This window comes from Narcine bancroftii, chromosome 7 (genome assembly GCF_036971445.1).
Source record: "Narcine bancroftii isolate sNarBan1 chromosome 7, sNarBan1.hap1, whole genome shotgun sequence".
NCBI classification, from domain to species: Eukaryota; Metazoa; Chordata; class Chondrichthyes; order Torpediniformes; family Narcinidae; genus Narcine; species Narcine bancroftii.
In genome coordinates this window covers 39,072,290-39,088,959 of record NC_091475.1, presented here as the reverse complement: position 1 = coordinate 39,088,959, position 16,670 = coordinate 39,072,290, and the positions used below count along the sequence as shown (strand labels likewise).

General features: G+C 37.8%; 2 protein-coding genes across 7 annotated transcripts in view; one reads left to right on the top strand and one right to left on the bottom strand.

Moving 5' to 3' along the window:
• Positions 1-7,319, top strand: part of cab39l (calcium binding protein 39-like) — a 62,219-nt gene extending 54,900 nt beyond the window's left edge. For all 5 annotated transcript variants that reach the window (XM_069889716.1, XM_069889718.1, XM_069889713.1 and 2 more), the window contains 4 exons: positions 79-138; positions 244-309; positions 3,767-3,910; positions 6,255-7,319. In XM_069889716.1, coding sequence (XP_069745817.1) covers positions 79-138; positions 244-309; positions 3,767-3,910; positions 6,255-6,443 — 459 coding nt within the window. In that variant the 3' untranslated portion in view covers positions 6,444-7,319. The remainder of the gene's footprint in view (positions 1-78; positions 139-243; positions 310-3,766; positions 3,911-6,254) is intronic.
• Positions 7,320-12,478: 5,159 nt separating this feature from the next.
• The window catches only part of cdadc1 (cytidine and dCMP deaminase domain containing 1), a 62,944-nt gene continuing 58,752 nt past the window's right edge, over positions 12,479-16,670 (bottom strand). For both annotated transcript variants that reach the window (XM_069889691.1, XM_069889690.1), the window contains exons 8-9: positions 15,618-15,657; positions 12,479-15,049 (exon numbers count right to left, since the gene is read on the bottom strand). In XM_069889691.1, the coding sequence (XP_069745792.1) occupies positions 14,196-15,049; positions 15,618-15,657 (894 nt within the window). In that variant the 3' untranslated portion in view covers positions 12,479-14,195. The remainder of the gene's footprint in view (positions 15,050-15,617; positions 15,658-16,670) is intronic.

Genomic DNA, 16,670 nt, shown 5'->3' with positions numbered 1-16,670 from the left:
ATTTCTGTGTAGTTTTGTGCTTTGGGAGGCTACTTGTATTTTGTGAATAAATTTAACTTCTACCGTCTTCTTTTATAGGACTTGCTTACCAGACATAAAGTCATGTGTGGACAGTTTTTAGAACAGAACTATGATTTGGTAAATAAGAACAAAAAGATGGTGGTCTTTTATACAATTTCTATTTTTAAGCAAATTTTAAAAATAATTAAATTTCTGATTTTATACTTTTTCCTTTTAATCTAGGTATTTAATGATTATGAGAAGTTGTTGCACTCTGAAAACTACGTGACAAAAAGACAATCATTAAAGGTAATTAAAGTCCTAATTACCAGTGCTCAATATTTATTATTTTTCACAAAGAGAACCCAATTACATTTTTTCCTCCCCATTTGAAAGGATATCAAAAATTTTTGGCCAGAAACTCTTTACCATCGGCAAGAAGAGTTTCTTACCCACCAGCTTTTACATGAATGCCCCCTTATTTATAAGAATGTTACTTCATTTGAAACTCCTACTGGTAAAAATAACTCAACATATACTCTGTTATGCTCCTGTGGACTTGTATGTTTGATGGGACAATGTTCCATTCTTCTCAGCTCCATAGAATACTGATCTAACCTTTTTTAGTAATTCATGATGGGTCAACTCATTGCATAAAGCAGCCTGATGAATTCTTTCTGGTTGTTGCAATGTTTGTATATACTTGGGTAAGGAGATCAAAGGTGTGTACATCATGTCGGCAAATGAAAATCATTTTTTTACATTTTTAATAATCACTTTCCTATCAAATCTTGCTATCTGCAATTTTCTTTGTGAACCACAAAGGGAATTTTTTTCATCTTTAAACTACTTTTGTATTCTTTGTGCATGTGAGTCTATATCATTGCCATGTACCACAAAACCTAAACACCCAGCACAGATTCTTGTAAATGCTCTTGTAGTTACAACAGATGGTTAATCTTTTATCCAAAATCCTTGGGGCCAGACACCTTTTCAGATTTTGGAATGTTTAGGATAATTGAATAATATTAAAATAGTGGTATTTTTAAGTAATTGTAGGGTAGGTGGGGGGAGGTCGCAGTGGCATTGGATGGGAGGATGGTAAATGAAGTGAGATAAACGTGGATTGCTCTCTCCCTGCCCGCCTGCCCGAGCCGAGTGGTTCGTCCGCCCATGCCCCCCCCCCCCCCCCCTTGTCAGATAATCCTTTCAGCAGGTTTGCTGAAATTCTGCTAGAGGACAATCCCTGTAAAACATACAGTAAAATTTCAAACTTAAACTAACTCAAACTAAGCTAAACACCTGAAAATATATTGTACATGCAGTAAAAAATATTTAGTTTTTGGAGGTTTTTGGTTTTCAGAATTACGGATAAAGGGATAAACATCTGTACAATAATTATTGTTAATGACCTTCCTTGTCAATTTTGAATCCAATTTACCATTTTCCATCGAAGCCTGCACTTTCCCCCAACAAATCAGTGCCACCAAGTTAAAAGTCTTCTTTTATAAAAATATATCTAGGTAGACATCATCAAATGTTATTTGAAATAAAAAAACTCTTTAGATCCCTTAACAAATTTATGCTGCCTTTCTGAAAGTTGATCAATACTGAAAAGATTTGTTTATCCAATACTTTGCCCACCAGTGATATTGGAATAACTGATATTTAATGATCTGGTTTAATTTTTTTAATACCATGGTAAATTTTGACAGCCTTCCATTAATCCAGCACCATCCTTGTGTTCAGAGAGCATTGGAAAATGATGGTCAGAGTCTGTTATTTCTTGCCTTGTTTTTAATGCTCTGCGGTGCTTTGTATTCAAGCCTAGTAACTTGTCTACTTTCAATGATAAATCTTTTTAATATTTCCTATCAATATTTCAGTCCTCAATCACAGTTCCAATATTTCACACTCCTCATCCACAATGTCTCAGGAACCTCGACTATAGCCTCCTGCAGCGAAAGGAACTCCTGCCCACTGGCTTGGAAGTGAAATAAAGCAGCAGAAGATAGTGGAAATTGATAGGTCAGGCAACTGTGGAGAGAGAAATTGAGTTAATGTTTCAGCTCAATAACCTTCACCAGATCAGAGAACTGGTTCAGGTAAGGCATATTTTAAGATATAAAGATGTGGCTGGGGTGAGTGAGACAGGAAAGAGAACAAATAAGAAAATCTATTAAAGTTGAAGGACAGGAGAGGTTAAAAGATGAAGACGAGTGGAGCTGGATGAAATAGGAATTTAATATTAAGTGATCCGCAAGAGGTAGAAGATCAGAAATACAAGTTCACCAGCAGAAAGGAAAGAAGTAAAAACTGGTTGGATTGAATCTCGTGTTTCACCCTTCACTTTTCCCAATCATGGCAATGTCACTGGCCTTGAAATATTAATTTTGTTTCTCTCTCTGCAGATGCTATCTGACCTGCTTTGTATTTACGATCATTTGTATTTTGCTTGGCTGTGAATCAGCAGGGTGTTGGGTGGGAATCTGGGATGTTTTATTAAATGAGGTCCTGCTATTTCAGTGCCATCCCTCCTATGCTGCTATGCCTGTGGAATAAATTTCATTCATTGTTTCAAGAACAAGGCTCAATTGAGGAAATATTTTTGTTTTCAATGGGATATAGTGGAAGTTGTATTCTAATAAGTAAAACAACAATTGATGCATTGTCAGGTTTGGAGTAGCAAATGGAAGATGTTGATTAGGAGTATGGAGAGTTAAATATTTTTAAATTTTTAAAATTTCATTATTTTTAATTTAAATTTTGATAAACAGCCCACAAGCCTGTGCTGCCCATTACACCCATGTAACCTTCAATCCTGATACGTTTTGAATAATGGGAGGAAATCAGAAGACCCACACAGACCTGGGGAGAACGTACAGACAGACTCCTTACAGCGTATGATCCGATTCCTGGTTCCCGTCACTGGCGCTATAACAGCGTTGTGCTAACCATGCAGTCCCTATAAAAGGGTTCTACTTCAAGAGCTTTCATTGCATTGAGAAACAACTTTCTTTTTTAACTGCAGTGTCAGTAATATTTTTTTTCTATTCTCTACTTTATTACTAATGCTAGGGCTAGAGAAGGCAAAGAGGCGAATAAAATTCAGAAATAACTCTGGGATGCTAGCAATCTACAGGGAGTGGTGTTTACTTAACTCTCTCTCCCCATTACAATGACAGATGACATGATGGATTAGTAAACTGGCAGCACAGGAATAGATCTTTTCCATTCATGTATATGCTTCAAAAGTCGGAGTTTATTAACTTCACCCTTCAACAATTGTCTGCCAAAAATCCATGCATCATTGAAATCCTTCACACCCTGTGACTCTATGGTAATGCTATTTTGTACATTCACCACTCCTTTATGAGGAACTTGTATATTGGCTTTTTATTATGGTGGTATTAATTCATTGGCCTCATTTTTCATATTGTGCATTCATTTTTATTTTGGAAATATGAATATTTTAGTAATATTAGCACATATCTATTTGTTTGCTAAGTAAGTCAGCCATTAAATTAGTTTTGCCCTATTAATACTCTCCAACAACTTTTTGATTGTACTCTCTCGTCAACCCTGGAAGCCAAAGGGTACTAACTTAATGTTCCAACAATGACACACTTCTTGCTATTGGTTCAATGTTTCCTAAGCTGTTGCTATAATTAGGAAGTGAAAGACAATGGACTCATAAATGTAAATTTGTTTTAAGTCAAATATGTTTTTCTGTTGACATTTGGTTTATCATTTGTTTTATGTCAAGCTTATAGGAGAGCTGCTTTTGGACAGGCACAATTTTACAGTTATGACAAGGTATATCAGTAAACCTGAAAATCTCAAGCTCATGATGAACCTCTTAAGGGACCAAAGTAGAAATATACAGTTTGAGGCGTTTCATGTATTCAAGGTAAGTGATTACAAAATCAATCTAATAATAGAGTTTAAATTGAAAATTATTTTAAAAAATCTGTTTTTGTCAATTTCATTCCCTTGAGTTAAAATTAGGTACAATTTTTGTCTTCTATTGACTATTGACCACCCTGCCTTTGAAGGCTATTTCTCTTGATCTATTCTGTTAGTGTGGTTTGTGAGTTTCAGAATTTAAAGCCAGTAATGATGAAGAAACAGTGGTACATTTCCAAGTTGGAATGGTGTGTGTTTTAGAGAGGAACATGTGAGTTTTGGGGTCCCTTTGTGCCTGCTCATCTCCTCTCAGATTTAGGAGGTTCTGTTAAGAGTAACCCAATGCACTTTGTGGATGTTGTACATCACAGCTGGTGGAAGGAAGGAAAGTGGTGGAAGGAATAAATATACAAGGTGATAAACAGGGTGCCAGTTTTCTTCATCTAAATCTATCAGCATTAATACTTCTTCCTCATTTTCTTCACCAGCTTCCTAGCAGCAGGAGTTTACAGATTCTTATCACCCCTTGACCAAAGAAGTTTATTCTGAATTCCTATATGGATTTCTAGGTTTCAAACTTGTAAACGATGGCTTCCAGTAATACTTTTCCCCATAAGTGGAAATATTCTGTCTGCATCCACTGTCAAAACCCTTCATAATTTTAAAGATCTGTCTGATTAACTCCGTCTTTTCTCAAGTGAAGAAACACAGTCTCCATGCTAATTATTCATTATTTTCATCTCTATTCTCTCAATTAATAGGAACTTTTCCAATTAATGTTGAGCTACTTAGTTTATTTCATAAATATAGATGCAGTGAAATCACTGTTATCCAGAATTGAAGCAGAAATCTCAAGCAACAGCCCCCCCCCTGTTAGGTCTGCTTTGTTCATGAATGAGTGAGACAAACACCAGACTGAGTCGAAATCAGGGTTCTTTGTTCTTTATTACCGGATTGTAACACTTGCGACTAACAATGTTAGTCGGAGAATGCATTCTGCCGTTATCAGCAAAATGGTGATTTTTTATACCCTTGGATACGTGCTTAGAACATCATCATATCATTACTTGTCCAATGACTAAAACTGTTGCTATCCTTTCCCTGCTAGCTTCCTGCCTCTCAATCCATCAATGTCTCTCTTATCTTGTAAGTACAAGGATGCATTCACATCTTGTTACAGCCCTGCACAGGGTAACTCCTTACACATTCCCATCTCATGATGTTTTACCTTACAACCCCCCAAAAAAAATTAGGAAAATAAATAAACAAAGTTAGAATAAATAAAAAAATTTAAATTGTGAAGATAAATGTTCTCTGAAGTAACAGATAAACCTTTGCTGAAGATGGGAGCAAATATTCAGCCAGTGGAGTGTCTTGGTTGTGCTTTTGCTCATAGTAGCTGTTTGAATAAAATGGCATTGCCCAGGGTGAAGAGCGGGTTGATTCTGCTCGCCATTGGGGAAACAGAGGACTCTGATTTATGGTACTGTTTCCAGTGTGGCTGGAAGATCAACAGTGAAACATGCTCTTTGGTCTGTCCAAAACTTGCTGGTCTTGCAACACAGTGAGATGTCAGTGAAGCAGTTCAATTGACTAACATGCACTGTAGCTTGGTACAACTAATGCAAAGCTTTGTGACCCTGTCTGCTACTGGGTTTTGAGGGTCTGAGACTGATGGGGAGACCCCTCAAAAAACTGAAGTGGTAGTAACCCCAGGGGACCATATTAATGACAATGGTGCTTCATAGCAAATTAGAGGATTAATGCTACAAAATGAATAACAACACTGATGAACTTTGCACTATTTTCTTTTGTAATTTTTTTTGCTCTGAATAAATTTTCTTGGGGAGTTGGTGGATGAAATCCCTATGCTTATCCAGAGGCATAACATTTTTTTTGGCTTGACTTCTGAGTGGCTATGAACATTATATTCTCTTATTCTTTTGAGAATAATAATAATGAAAACGAAGAACTGCAGATGTTGGAAATCTGAAATAAAAACTTAATATGCTGAAATACTCGGCAGGTCAGACAGTAACTGAAAAGAAAAACAAGCAATGGATTGAGTCATCAATAAGACCATTGTTCTTAAGTATTAACTATATGTCTCCAGGAAATATGATGAGATACAGAGCCTTTGAGCAGTTACACAACTTAAAGTGAACAAGGCCTCACTTTCCAACTGATAAAAATCTGGATGAAATTTACTAAAATTTGACTGGTTTGAATGGACATAGTTTTGTAATCATATTTTGAAGATTAAGATAAAAGTGAGATCTGAATATCACTGGAAAGTAGAATGCACCTTGTTTAAAAATGTTCATGTTGATCTTTCTTTATCCTTTTAGGTTTTTGTGGCAAATCCAAATAAAACACAACCGATTCTGGACATACTGTTGAAAAATCAGACCAAACTGATAGAGTTCCTCAGTCAATTCCAAGCAGACAGAACAGATGATGACCAGTTTAATGATGAGAAGTCCTATTTGATTAAACAGATCAGGGATTTGAAAAGACCAGCACCTCAACAGTCTTAACACATTTGATTTAAAGCAGTGTCTATGAATAGAGCTTAATTTGCTATCTGTATACAATATGATCACATTTCTTGGTAGGAAAGGGATTGTGTAGTAACAGTAACTCACCTAATATTTATATAACTAATTTTATTCATGCATATTCTCTTTCAGAGTGCCTGTACATTAGTTTTTTCCTTCCTACATTTAAGATTGTATGCGAGTTAGGAGTTTACATACTTGCACAGTGGCATTGATTCTTTTCCCTGCTTTTAAATTTACAGGTCACCAGTGCTGTGATTTGGCTGTTATAGGTAGATGGGAGATCTTGCTACTGTTTTACTATGTAAATTAGTTTTTGATTGAATTTATCAGTGGATTAGGGAAAATCTGTAATCCCACCTGTTCACCTTGGGTCGTGGGCACCACCAGCCACTTGGATCTCTTACTAGCTTTGAGAATGTGTTTTCTAAATCTTCCTGATGTGATCCCAATGAAAAGCACCCACTATACTTTAGATTAACCTCACTAAACTAAGAGGATTAACATCTTTTCATAAATCTGCATTTAATTTTTTTACACTTCCTATTGTGAACAGATTAGGACAAAGTAGTATGAAGAATGGTCATTATTTTCTTTAATCAGTATAAAAATGAAACCAAGTTCCCATCATTTTTTATTTACTTGGAAGGGGGCAAGTTTTAATTTAATTTTTTTGGTTGCACATATTGTTTTTCTTTTTAATGTGTAATTGTACATACGTGGTTGCAATCGATGAGTACCTGTTGTACTGCATGGCTGCAGTTAAGTAACTGCTCCCTTGGTCAACTTTTCACAAGGTCACAAATACAGCCTATTTTGTGTACTTTTTAAATAAAAATTATTAAACTTACAAAAGCCTTGTTTGTTTGTTGTTATAAATGGTTTGTGCTCTATGTATGAAAACCTTTCACAATTTCAGCTTTAAAGATGTGACATTAATTCTAGATTATTTTAAAGCCATTCTCATAAATTGATTTTTGTTGCACTAAAATCAGTTGGTTTGGGAAATTTCTTTGTTTGTGCTACTATGAAGTTGTGAAACATTGTATCAGGATAAGGCAATAATTACTGAAGTTCTGTATAGAGGATCCTTCAGATTAAATTGATTATTTCACTGAATGACCATTACCTTTGTGTGGACATAGTGGAAAATTAAAAAGAAAACATGGCTATTAAGAGAAGTTCTGGTGTATTATAATGCTCTTATAATTGTGTGCAAAACATTAATATTGTTTTAAACTTCAGGTATCATTGATCTTTTACCTACCTCAAACACTTCCATTTCCTTTGTTACTTGAGCTACCTCATCATTTTGTATATAAATCAATCTGCCTAACCCTTGAATTGCATTTTAAATGCATACTATTTGGAAGAAACTTCTTGACCCAAAGTGAGGGGTGAATGTGGTTGAAACAAATTTCCTATTTGACATTATTATTATCCTGTATTAATGGACCCTTTTCAAGCTGGAAGATGAAAATACTCTCTTTATCCACTCAATTAAACCCTTTTATAATTTTAAAGACCTGACTTGTTTGTCCTTTCCTAGAATGAATACTGTTGCATTTGTTATTCTACATCTTCCCTTCACCCTCTCCTGTCCCTCTAATCATTTTTATAATGCACAAACCAGAGCAGTCCAATGGTACAGTATTCTAAACTTGTGTGTTCATACAGATTTGGCATAACTTTGCAATGGTTAGTGGAACAGTTAGCGCAGAGCTCTTACAGCACCAGCGACTAGGACTTGGGTTCGAATCCCACGCTTTCTAAAAGGTGTTTGTACTTTCTCCCTATGTCTGCATGGGTTTCCTCCCACTGTTCAAAGCGCTCCAGGGGTGTAGGTCAATTGAATGTAATTGGGTGACACAGTCTCTTGGGGCAAAAGGGCATGTTACTGTGCTGTATGTCTAATTTTAAAATTTAGCTTCATCTACTTTGGCAGGTGTGTCCAGAGAATCTTCTTTCTTTGGCTTGGCTTCGTGGACGAAGATTTATGGAGGGGGTAAGAAGTCCACGTCAGCTGCAGGCTCGTTTGTGGCTGACAAGTCCGATGCGGGACAGGCAGACACGATTGCAGCGGTTGCAAGGGAAAATTGGTTGGTTGGGGTTGGGTGTTGGGTTTTTCCTCCTTTGCCTTTTGTCAGTGAGGTGGGCTCTGCGGTCTTCTTCAAAGGAGGTTGCTGCCCGCCAAACTGTGAGGCGCCAAGATGCACGGTTTGAGGCGTTATCAGCCCACTGGCGGTGGTCAATGTGGCAGGCACCAAGAGATTTCTTTAGGCAGTCCTTGTACCTTTTCTTTGGTGCACCTCTGTCACGGTGGCCAGTGGAGAGCTCGCCATATAACACGATCTTGGGAAGGCGATGGTCCTCCATTCTGGAGACGTGACCCATCCAGCGCAGCTGGATCTTCAGCAGCGTGGACTCGATGCTGTCGACCTCTGCCATCTCGAGTACTTCGACGTTAGGGGTGTAAGCGCTCCAATGGATGTTGAGGATGGAGCGGAGACAACGCTGGTGGAAGCGTTCTAGGAGCCGTAGGTGGTGCCGGTAGAAGACCCATGATTCGGAGCCGAACAGGAGTGTGGGTATGACAACGGCTCTGTATACGCTTATCTTTGTGAGGTTTTTCAGTTGGTTGTTTTTCCAGACTCTTTTGTGTAGTCTTCCAAAGGCGCTATTTGCCTTGGCGAGTCTGTTGTCTATCTCATTGTCGATCCTTGCATCTGATGAAATGGTGCAGCCGAGATAGGTAAACTGGTTGACCGTTTTGAGTTTTGTGTGCCCGATGGAGATGTGGGGGGGCTGGTAGTCATGGTGGGGAGCTGGCTGATGGAGGACCTCAGTTTTCTTCAGGCTGACTTCCAGGCCAAACATTTTGGCAGTTTCCGCAAAGCAGGACGTCAAGCGCTGAAGAGCTGGCTCTGAATGGGCAACTAAAGCGGCAGAGAATAGAGGAACAAATAATATGCAACTTCCCTATTCTTTTCACCAAAATGTATTATCCTGCATTTAATTATATTGAACTTTACTTGACAATTCTATGTTTATTGATTTTTCACTTGTAATTTCTATATTTGTAACTCAACTCCTTTAGTGTCATGGCAAAATTTTTAAAAATTCATACCTTGAGTGGCTTAGGTCAAAACATTGCTTGTATAGCTTTATCTCCTCTGGACTCCGAGACCTGCTGAATTCCTTCACAATTTGTGTTTTAATTAGAAATTGACTTTTTGATTCCAAAGTTTACTGACAGCATAGAAACAAGCCCTTCTGGCCCACGAGCCCATACTGCCTAATTACACCCAATGGTTTACAATTCTGGTACGTTTTGATGGTTGAGAGGAAACCCATGCAGACATGGGAGATGTGAACCTGGTTGCTGGTTCTGCAGCAGCATTACACGAACCACTACATTAATTTAAAACATTTCAGTGCATTATGAACTTGGCTCAAAAGGATGTAGTGCTGTGTTAAATGAGATCATTGGCTTCAGTTCTCTGGTTCACTATCAAAATAAACTGAATTGCCAGACTGACTTGCAACTTCCCATTGTATAAAAAAAAATTGAGGCTCAAATCTTGGTTCATTTGATCAGTTTTGATAGTGTTAAATGCCGAACTGTAGTCAATAAAGAGCATCCTGATTATATGCATCTTTGATGTCTGAATGTTTCTGGGTTTTGTGTAGAGCCAGTGAAACCTGTTGCTGCAGTAGGCAAATTGAAATGGATCCATGTCACTGCTCAGATACACTTCAACACCCTTCCTCATTGAGGATATGAAAGCCACTGGTCAGTAATCGTTTAGGCAGGTTACCACAAGATTACCTTTTAGCATGAAGTACTGTAGTATTAGGTTGGTTTCATAGCTCCTATGCTGCCCTTTTCATTGTGCATATCATAAACAATTTCACTCTGCACCTATTGCTAAATGAGCAAGGCTTGGCTAGGGCAAAATTGAGCTCCTTAAGCAAGATTGTGGAACAGTGAGATTGGATGTTCGGAATAATTAATTTGAATTTATCAAATTTATATCTATTCATTAATTACTGTGCCTGACCCACCATGTCTAATCCAATGTGAGTCATGAGCTCAGAAACAACAGTTGCATGTGGGCCACCTCATGGATTTGACAAGCTATGATCCAGATCAATGCAACAATTATTTCCAAGTTTATGACCCAGATTGGATCAGAACCACAGTGGTAAATTCTGCTGGTGCAAGCAGATCCTGATCACACCTCAGAGGTTTCCACCTTGTATGGATTTAAAACCAGTGTGATCGATGAATACCAACATATAACTCAGCCAAACTAGGTCACGTTTATGTCTTTATTAGATAGATGTCTATGGGTGGTCATATCCCTTTGTCTCCACTACCTGACATTGAACTAGTCACAGGATCCAACAAAGACCAAGGCACAAATACGCCAACTCTTCCTCACCAACATTTGAGGACCTGTGCTAAAACAGAGAACCGTTCCCAGACTAAACAAAGAGCATTGTGACATGTTGCTGGTACATTCTAATTAATGTTCTAGATTCCTCCAATGCCAACCCAGGATGTCTTGTCACACAAACAGGACACATCAAAAGGTGGTGTGCCCGACAGCTTCAGCATCAAATCCAAACCCAAGAAAACCTCCTCCTGATAGCCACTTTCACTATTATTCCCAAGTGATGAATCAGTGCTCCAGATTAAATGTCATAGAATTGAGCATTGGGAGCAACAAGGATGTAGAATGTACTCTCTATGGATGAATGCAACATGGGTTATCCAAGATTCCTTTGTCATGTAATAAAAACCTGTGACAAGGAAAAAAATCAATTTGACCTTTTGTTTTCCAATCCATGTGTTAATCCATATGTGTATGTCAATATGGTTACACTATCCCAGTGCAGTTCTTGAGGAGACAATGTCTTATTGCAGTGAAGATACCCAATAACCACCATGTGGTGCAGCACTGCCAATTATGGATTCAGAACCAATGTAACCATCAGGTTACATCAGGTACGATGCAGTGCTGTGGGTTATCAACAGAAGCAAAATTGTATCCCATCGTAATACAGGGGTACATTAATCAAGAAATGAAGCAGATTAATGGTTCTCGATGAATATTAAGGAGAGCCAATAAATGCTTAGCTTACCAGCGATGCTCACATTTCAAAGAGCAAACAAAAATCTTACAATAGCAAAAAGTAACCACCTCAAACCTGAAGTGTGCGTACCTTAATAGGATATAATGTTCTATTTCCTACTCTGGAGATTCAATGTATTTCTAGATCTGCAATGGAACATTGCTGCTGTACGAGCTCCCTCTAATGGTTTGTCCACAAACTAGAAAATTTTGACAAATGTTGTATTATTCATAGATTGACATTTAATTTACAAAATATAAAAAGTGCACAGTTTGATGTCTTTCACAGAACATCTAATCATAGGCCACAAAAGAAACTTTAGTGCAATACAATGCATGTTTAAGGAGACTGCATAGCAGAGGACAACAAGGAAATAAAGAGCGATGTTGAGAACACGATGTAATTTATACTCATGAAAGTACCAACCAATATTTAAGAAATATGGTACAAATTCAAAAGTTGTAGCAAATATAAGACACTGTTCTACCAAAAAAAATTTAATGAAAAAAGAAACACAAGAACTGAAAATGCTTAAATCTTGAACAAACAATGAGATACTGGAGGAACTCCAGGAGTCAGGCAATATCCATGGGTAGAAATGGTCAGTCATCATTTTGGGTCATTAAGTTGAGACCAAAGGAAGGAAGGATATTACATATATGAAGAGGGAGCAAAGTGGGGTAGGGGAATGAAGCAAGGCACGATAGGATTTAGACAGGATGTGGAGAGCCAGAGGGCAAGACCATTATCCCCCCAACACTTGGTCCAACTTCAGAATAATGCCACCACCAGCACATCTTCCCTTCCCAACCGTATTTTGTGCCAATGAGCTTCTGAGACTCTGATCCATTTTTTCCCCACCCACCCTCCCTCCCTTAGGCATTTCCCATTGTAATCACAGAAAGTGTAAAACTTGTCACTATATCTGCCCTTCACTTCCATCTGGGGTCACCAGCAGACCTTTCAAGTGAGGCAGAGATTTGCACATTGTCCAATCTGATCTAGTGCATTCAGTGATAACATGCAGATTGGATGACCCACTTCAAAAAAAACATCTGCTCTCTGCAGCTCTGTTTGAACTCCCAGCAGTCAACCATTTCAATTCCTTCATTATTCCCATATGGACATGTTTGGCCTCAGTCTCATCCATCTCTTCTTTACCTATATCTGTTTACCCCTCTCTCAAATTTTGCACTCCCCCGCCCCCCTCCAACTTGCCTATTGTCTCTCCACATCACCCCTTCTTACCAATCTTGATAAGGGGTCCTGATGCAAAACAATGACTGGCCATTTCTCCCCATGGTCACTGCCTGATCCACTAAGATCATGCAACATTTCATTAGAACATCAATTTGATAATTTCAAGCAATATAACTACTTTGGATTTGGGTTATGGAAAAGGTATGTTGTTATGTGCTTTTTGTTTTGATATGAATCACTACACAGTTCATGCATTGACACTGCTAATAACAGAATCATTGAATAAGTATGATCCATTTGGCTCGGAATCCCATTCAGCCATCCACTTATGGCTGATTTGTACCTCAACTCCATCTAAATGACTTGATTCAAAATTCTTTGATTTCTTTGCATATTAAAATATATATTTTTATATTTTCAACTCCTTGGCTCAGCTTTTGAGAGAAACAAGGCAACTTTTGGGGTAGCAAATTATTTGAAGTCTATACTGGGTAGTGTTTTAATTTTTTAATGATTATTCTAGACTCCTTTCTTTTGCCATGATTAAAATTGATTAGAGATGGGGAAAAAAAAAAATCACATATTCAGCATCTGGCCCTCATTTGAATCAAACAAATATAGAAATGATACATTTTTCTTGAATTCTACATAGATTCATCAGCTACATTGATATTGAAATTCTGTACAGGTGAAGAAACTAATCTTGAAGCATTAGAGAAAGTACATGTATCTTAGTGTCAAGTGAAATCATTATGAAGAATTGTAAGAGGGACAAAATGCAGTCTGATTGTGCCAATTACACTACTGTGTGGGAGAGGACATACTGGGTCCTGAAGCTGCAGGAGAACAGATAAGAGTTGGAGACGAGAAACTGCAGTTGCTGTATTTTGGAGCAAAAAAAAATTGCTGGAGAATCTCAGTGATTCAGGCAGCATCTGTAGGGGCAAAGGGATGGTTGACGTTTTCAGTCAATACGTTTCGTCAGGATTGTAGTCTCAATCTGAAACATCAATCATCCCTATGCCTTTACAGATACTATCTGACCTGCTGAGTATCTCCAGCAACTTGTCTTTTTTTCAAAAATAAAGGGTAGGAAGGAGATTCCACAGCAAGACATCACTTTATAAACTTCTAGGAAAGTTAGCATTAATACAAAAAGAACCGTTAGTAAGTGCTGTAATAGCTTAGTCAATTATTTAAATAATACAAGTGTCCCACAAAATCCAGATGTGATACATATTAGACAACTGTGTGATTGAGCAGCCCATTTCAGTCTCATTTACCCAGCAGAAATACATTCCAGATGCTGAGTCTTCATATTATTTAATTCAATAGGGTTTTCAAGTGTCCTAATTTTTCCTCATTTATAAAGATTTATTTCAACTTCCCTGCTTATTGAGACCCCCCAGGATTCGTGCCTCCAGGTACATGGGTCTCAACAGAGGGACCCATACTTTCCAGCAAGGAACTAGATGAAAGCTCACTGGGTTGGGATGCTGAAAGAGACAGGCCACTATTATGAATGCCCACCTCTTGTGAAGAGCTATTGAGCCCACTGGTGGATGAGATTACCATACCCTGTCGGTTCATTAGGTTTTGATGAACAGAGGCATATTCTTTTACCAAATCAGCAAATCCCTTCCTTATGGCTAACTGTACCTTTTCTCCAAGGCTTTCAAATCCCATCTGTAGGCTTTCTTGCACTTTAGAACCCATGTCAGATATAGAAGAATTGAGGGCAGTCTGAAGTGCTGCCCCAATATAGCCTAGTCCCTGGGTAAAATAAGTTTCTACTGAAACCGTCTGAGATGACACTGACTCCCTACTGGATTGCAATGCAGTCAAATGATGGTCCAGTACACTGTGGACATCAGCCATGGAAGTGTTCAGACTTGACACAATCTTTTCCACCCCACCTACCACATCATTCATTACAGTACCCAAAGAAGTCATAAGATTCTGTAGATAGCACTGATGCTCCACCAACCTCCTTTTGAAAGCAGGCTCACTGAAGTCTAGACTTAATAGCTCATCCATCTGGGGTTCAGACCAAGGTGCCATCAGTGGTCTTTTCAAATCACTTCTGGCCAAGGGAGACTGGGGATGCTCTGCACTTGGAGATTGCTCCTGTATAGATGACTCATAATATATTTCTGGTTCTGAGCTGGAGCTCATTATACCTGTGCCCACAATTCTTGGGGCAATACTGCTCTCAAGTATGATTGGCTTGTTTGGTCCTTGTTTCCCTGTTGAGAGAACATAAGTAAGATGTAGTTATAATGATGGAAACAACTGGGTATAGGTCCAGAGTATTACCTCACAAACAGATAAATGCTTGAAGCTTATTACAGACAGTTTGTCATGTTCAAAAGAGATACATGTCCAAGGTATCAACTAGCCAGGTAATTGCTAGAGCTTGGCTGGTTTTCACTTATGCGCATGAAATAAGACTACCTTCAGTTTTCTAAGATGAAATAATAGCAGATGTACTCAATTTTCTGACTGTATGTGTAATTTTCTAACTCAAGCCAACACTTAGCTTGCTCTCTCTCGGTCTGATCACATCTATGAATTTAAAAATAGGCAGGAAATCTGAAATACTTGCCCACAGAATTTCAAAGATGTGTGGGCAGGGTAGATTGTGTATTGAGCTTGGCTAAACACATCTCTCCTACAAATGGTTATTAGAAGCAATGTAAAAAGTGTCCTTGGGCAAAGCACCCTAACTATTGTACATGGAATGACACTAAATCAAAATATTTTACACTATCAGAGGATACAGGTTGAGCCATATATCAATGGAAAAGTACTCACTGTGAACAGCTTGGACACTTGATGGCAAAATTTTCTGCCACTGAAAAAAAAAGTACAATAAACAACAGGTCACATCATGTTAGATACAAGTTAAATATAAATGTAAATCAAAAACCTATCCATAATTATTTAAAAATATTATTTTTAGAGCATCAAATTCTATCAATATGGTAATAATCACTGATCTCTATCATAATAGAATCAAAAAGAGTACTGGATATAAATAAATAAGACTAAATTAAACCATCCCTTTAACTAAATAAAGGGTAAATTCTGTCTTAATTAATGATATGATACATGACAACCATAGTTTTAGGTTTTTAATCAGATTTTAAAATAGACTTCTCTAATATAAACTTGTAATCAATATATTTATTGTTAATTTGTCTCATTTCAAAAGTTAGGACTACTTCAAGTTTAAATTCAAGTAGATACATAACAGCTCATACAATCTTGAGATTCTTTTTCCTTCAGACAAGGCAGAATGACCACTTATTGGACCTTTGAACCTTAATACCTCTCTGGCATTTTCCAGCCAGCTCATAGCTAAGGGCTAAGTGTCATCTCACAGTGGTAATGTACATAGCAATCAAAGGGCTGCAAAGGAAAATGAGAAACGAATTAAAGAACAATAAGTAGCAGTGCAATTAGCAGATAAGGTACAGGTGGAGTACCCTGTATCCAAAGCTCTGAAAACCAATCCAAAAAATAAATTTTCTTAGCGCTGACATGACATCACGAGTTGAAAAAAATTTATCACCTGACTTGCCCATGTGGGGCTCTGATGCTCTGTTGGTGCCATTTTGATAACAATAGAGCTCTGGTATACAAAAATTTAATTTAAAATGGCAAAAACGCCTGCAGATACCACTATAGATGAGAGTGATAAGTAAAATGAAGCATTTATGTTTATCTACAAGAACAGAAAGCCAATTTGTTGGTGAAACTGGACAGCAGTATATGTGTGAAATGTCTTACAGAAGAGTATGGTATTTGGTGCTGCATTTATCTTTTGTAAGCAGAGATCTTTAAGTACTAAACGTTATTTCATGC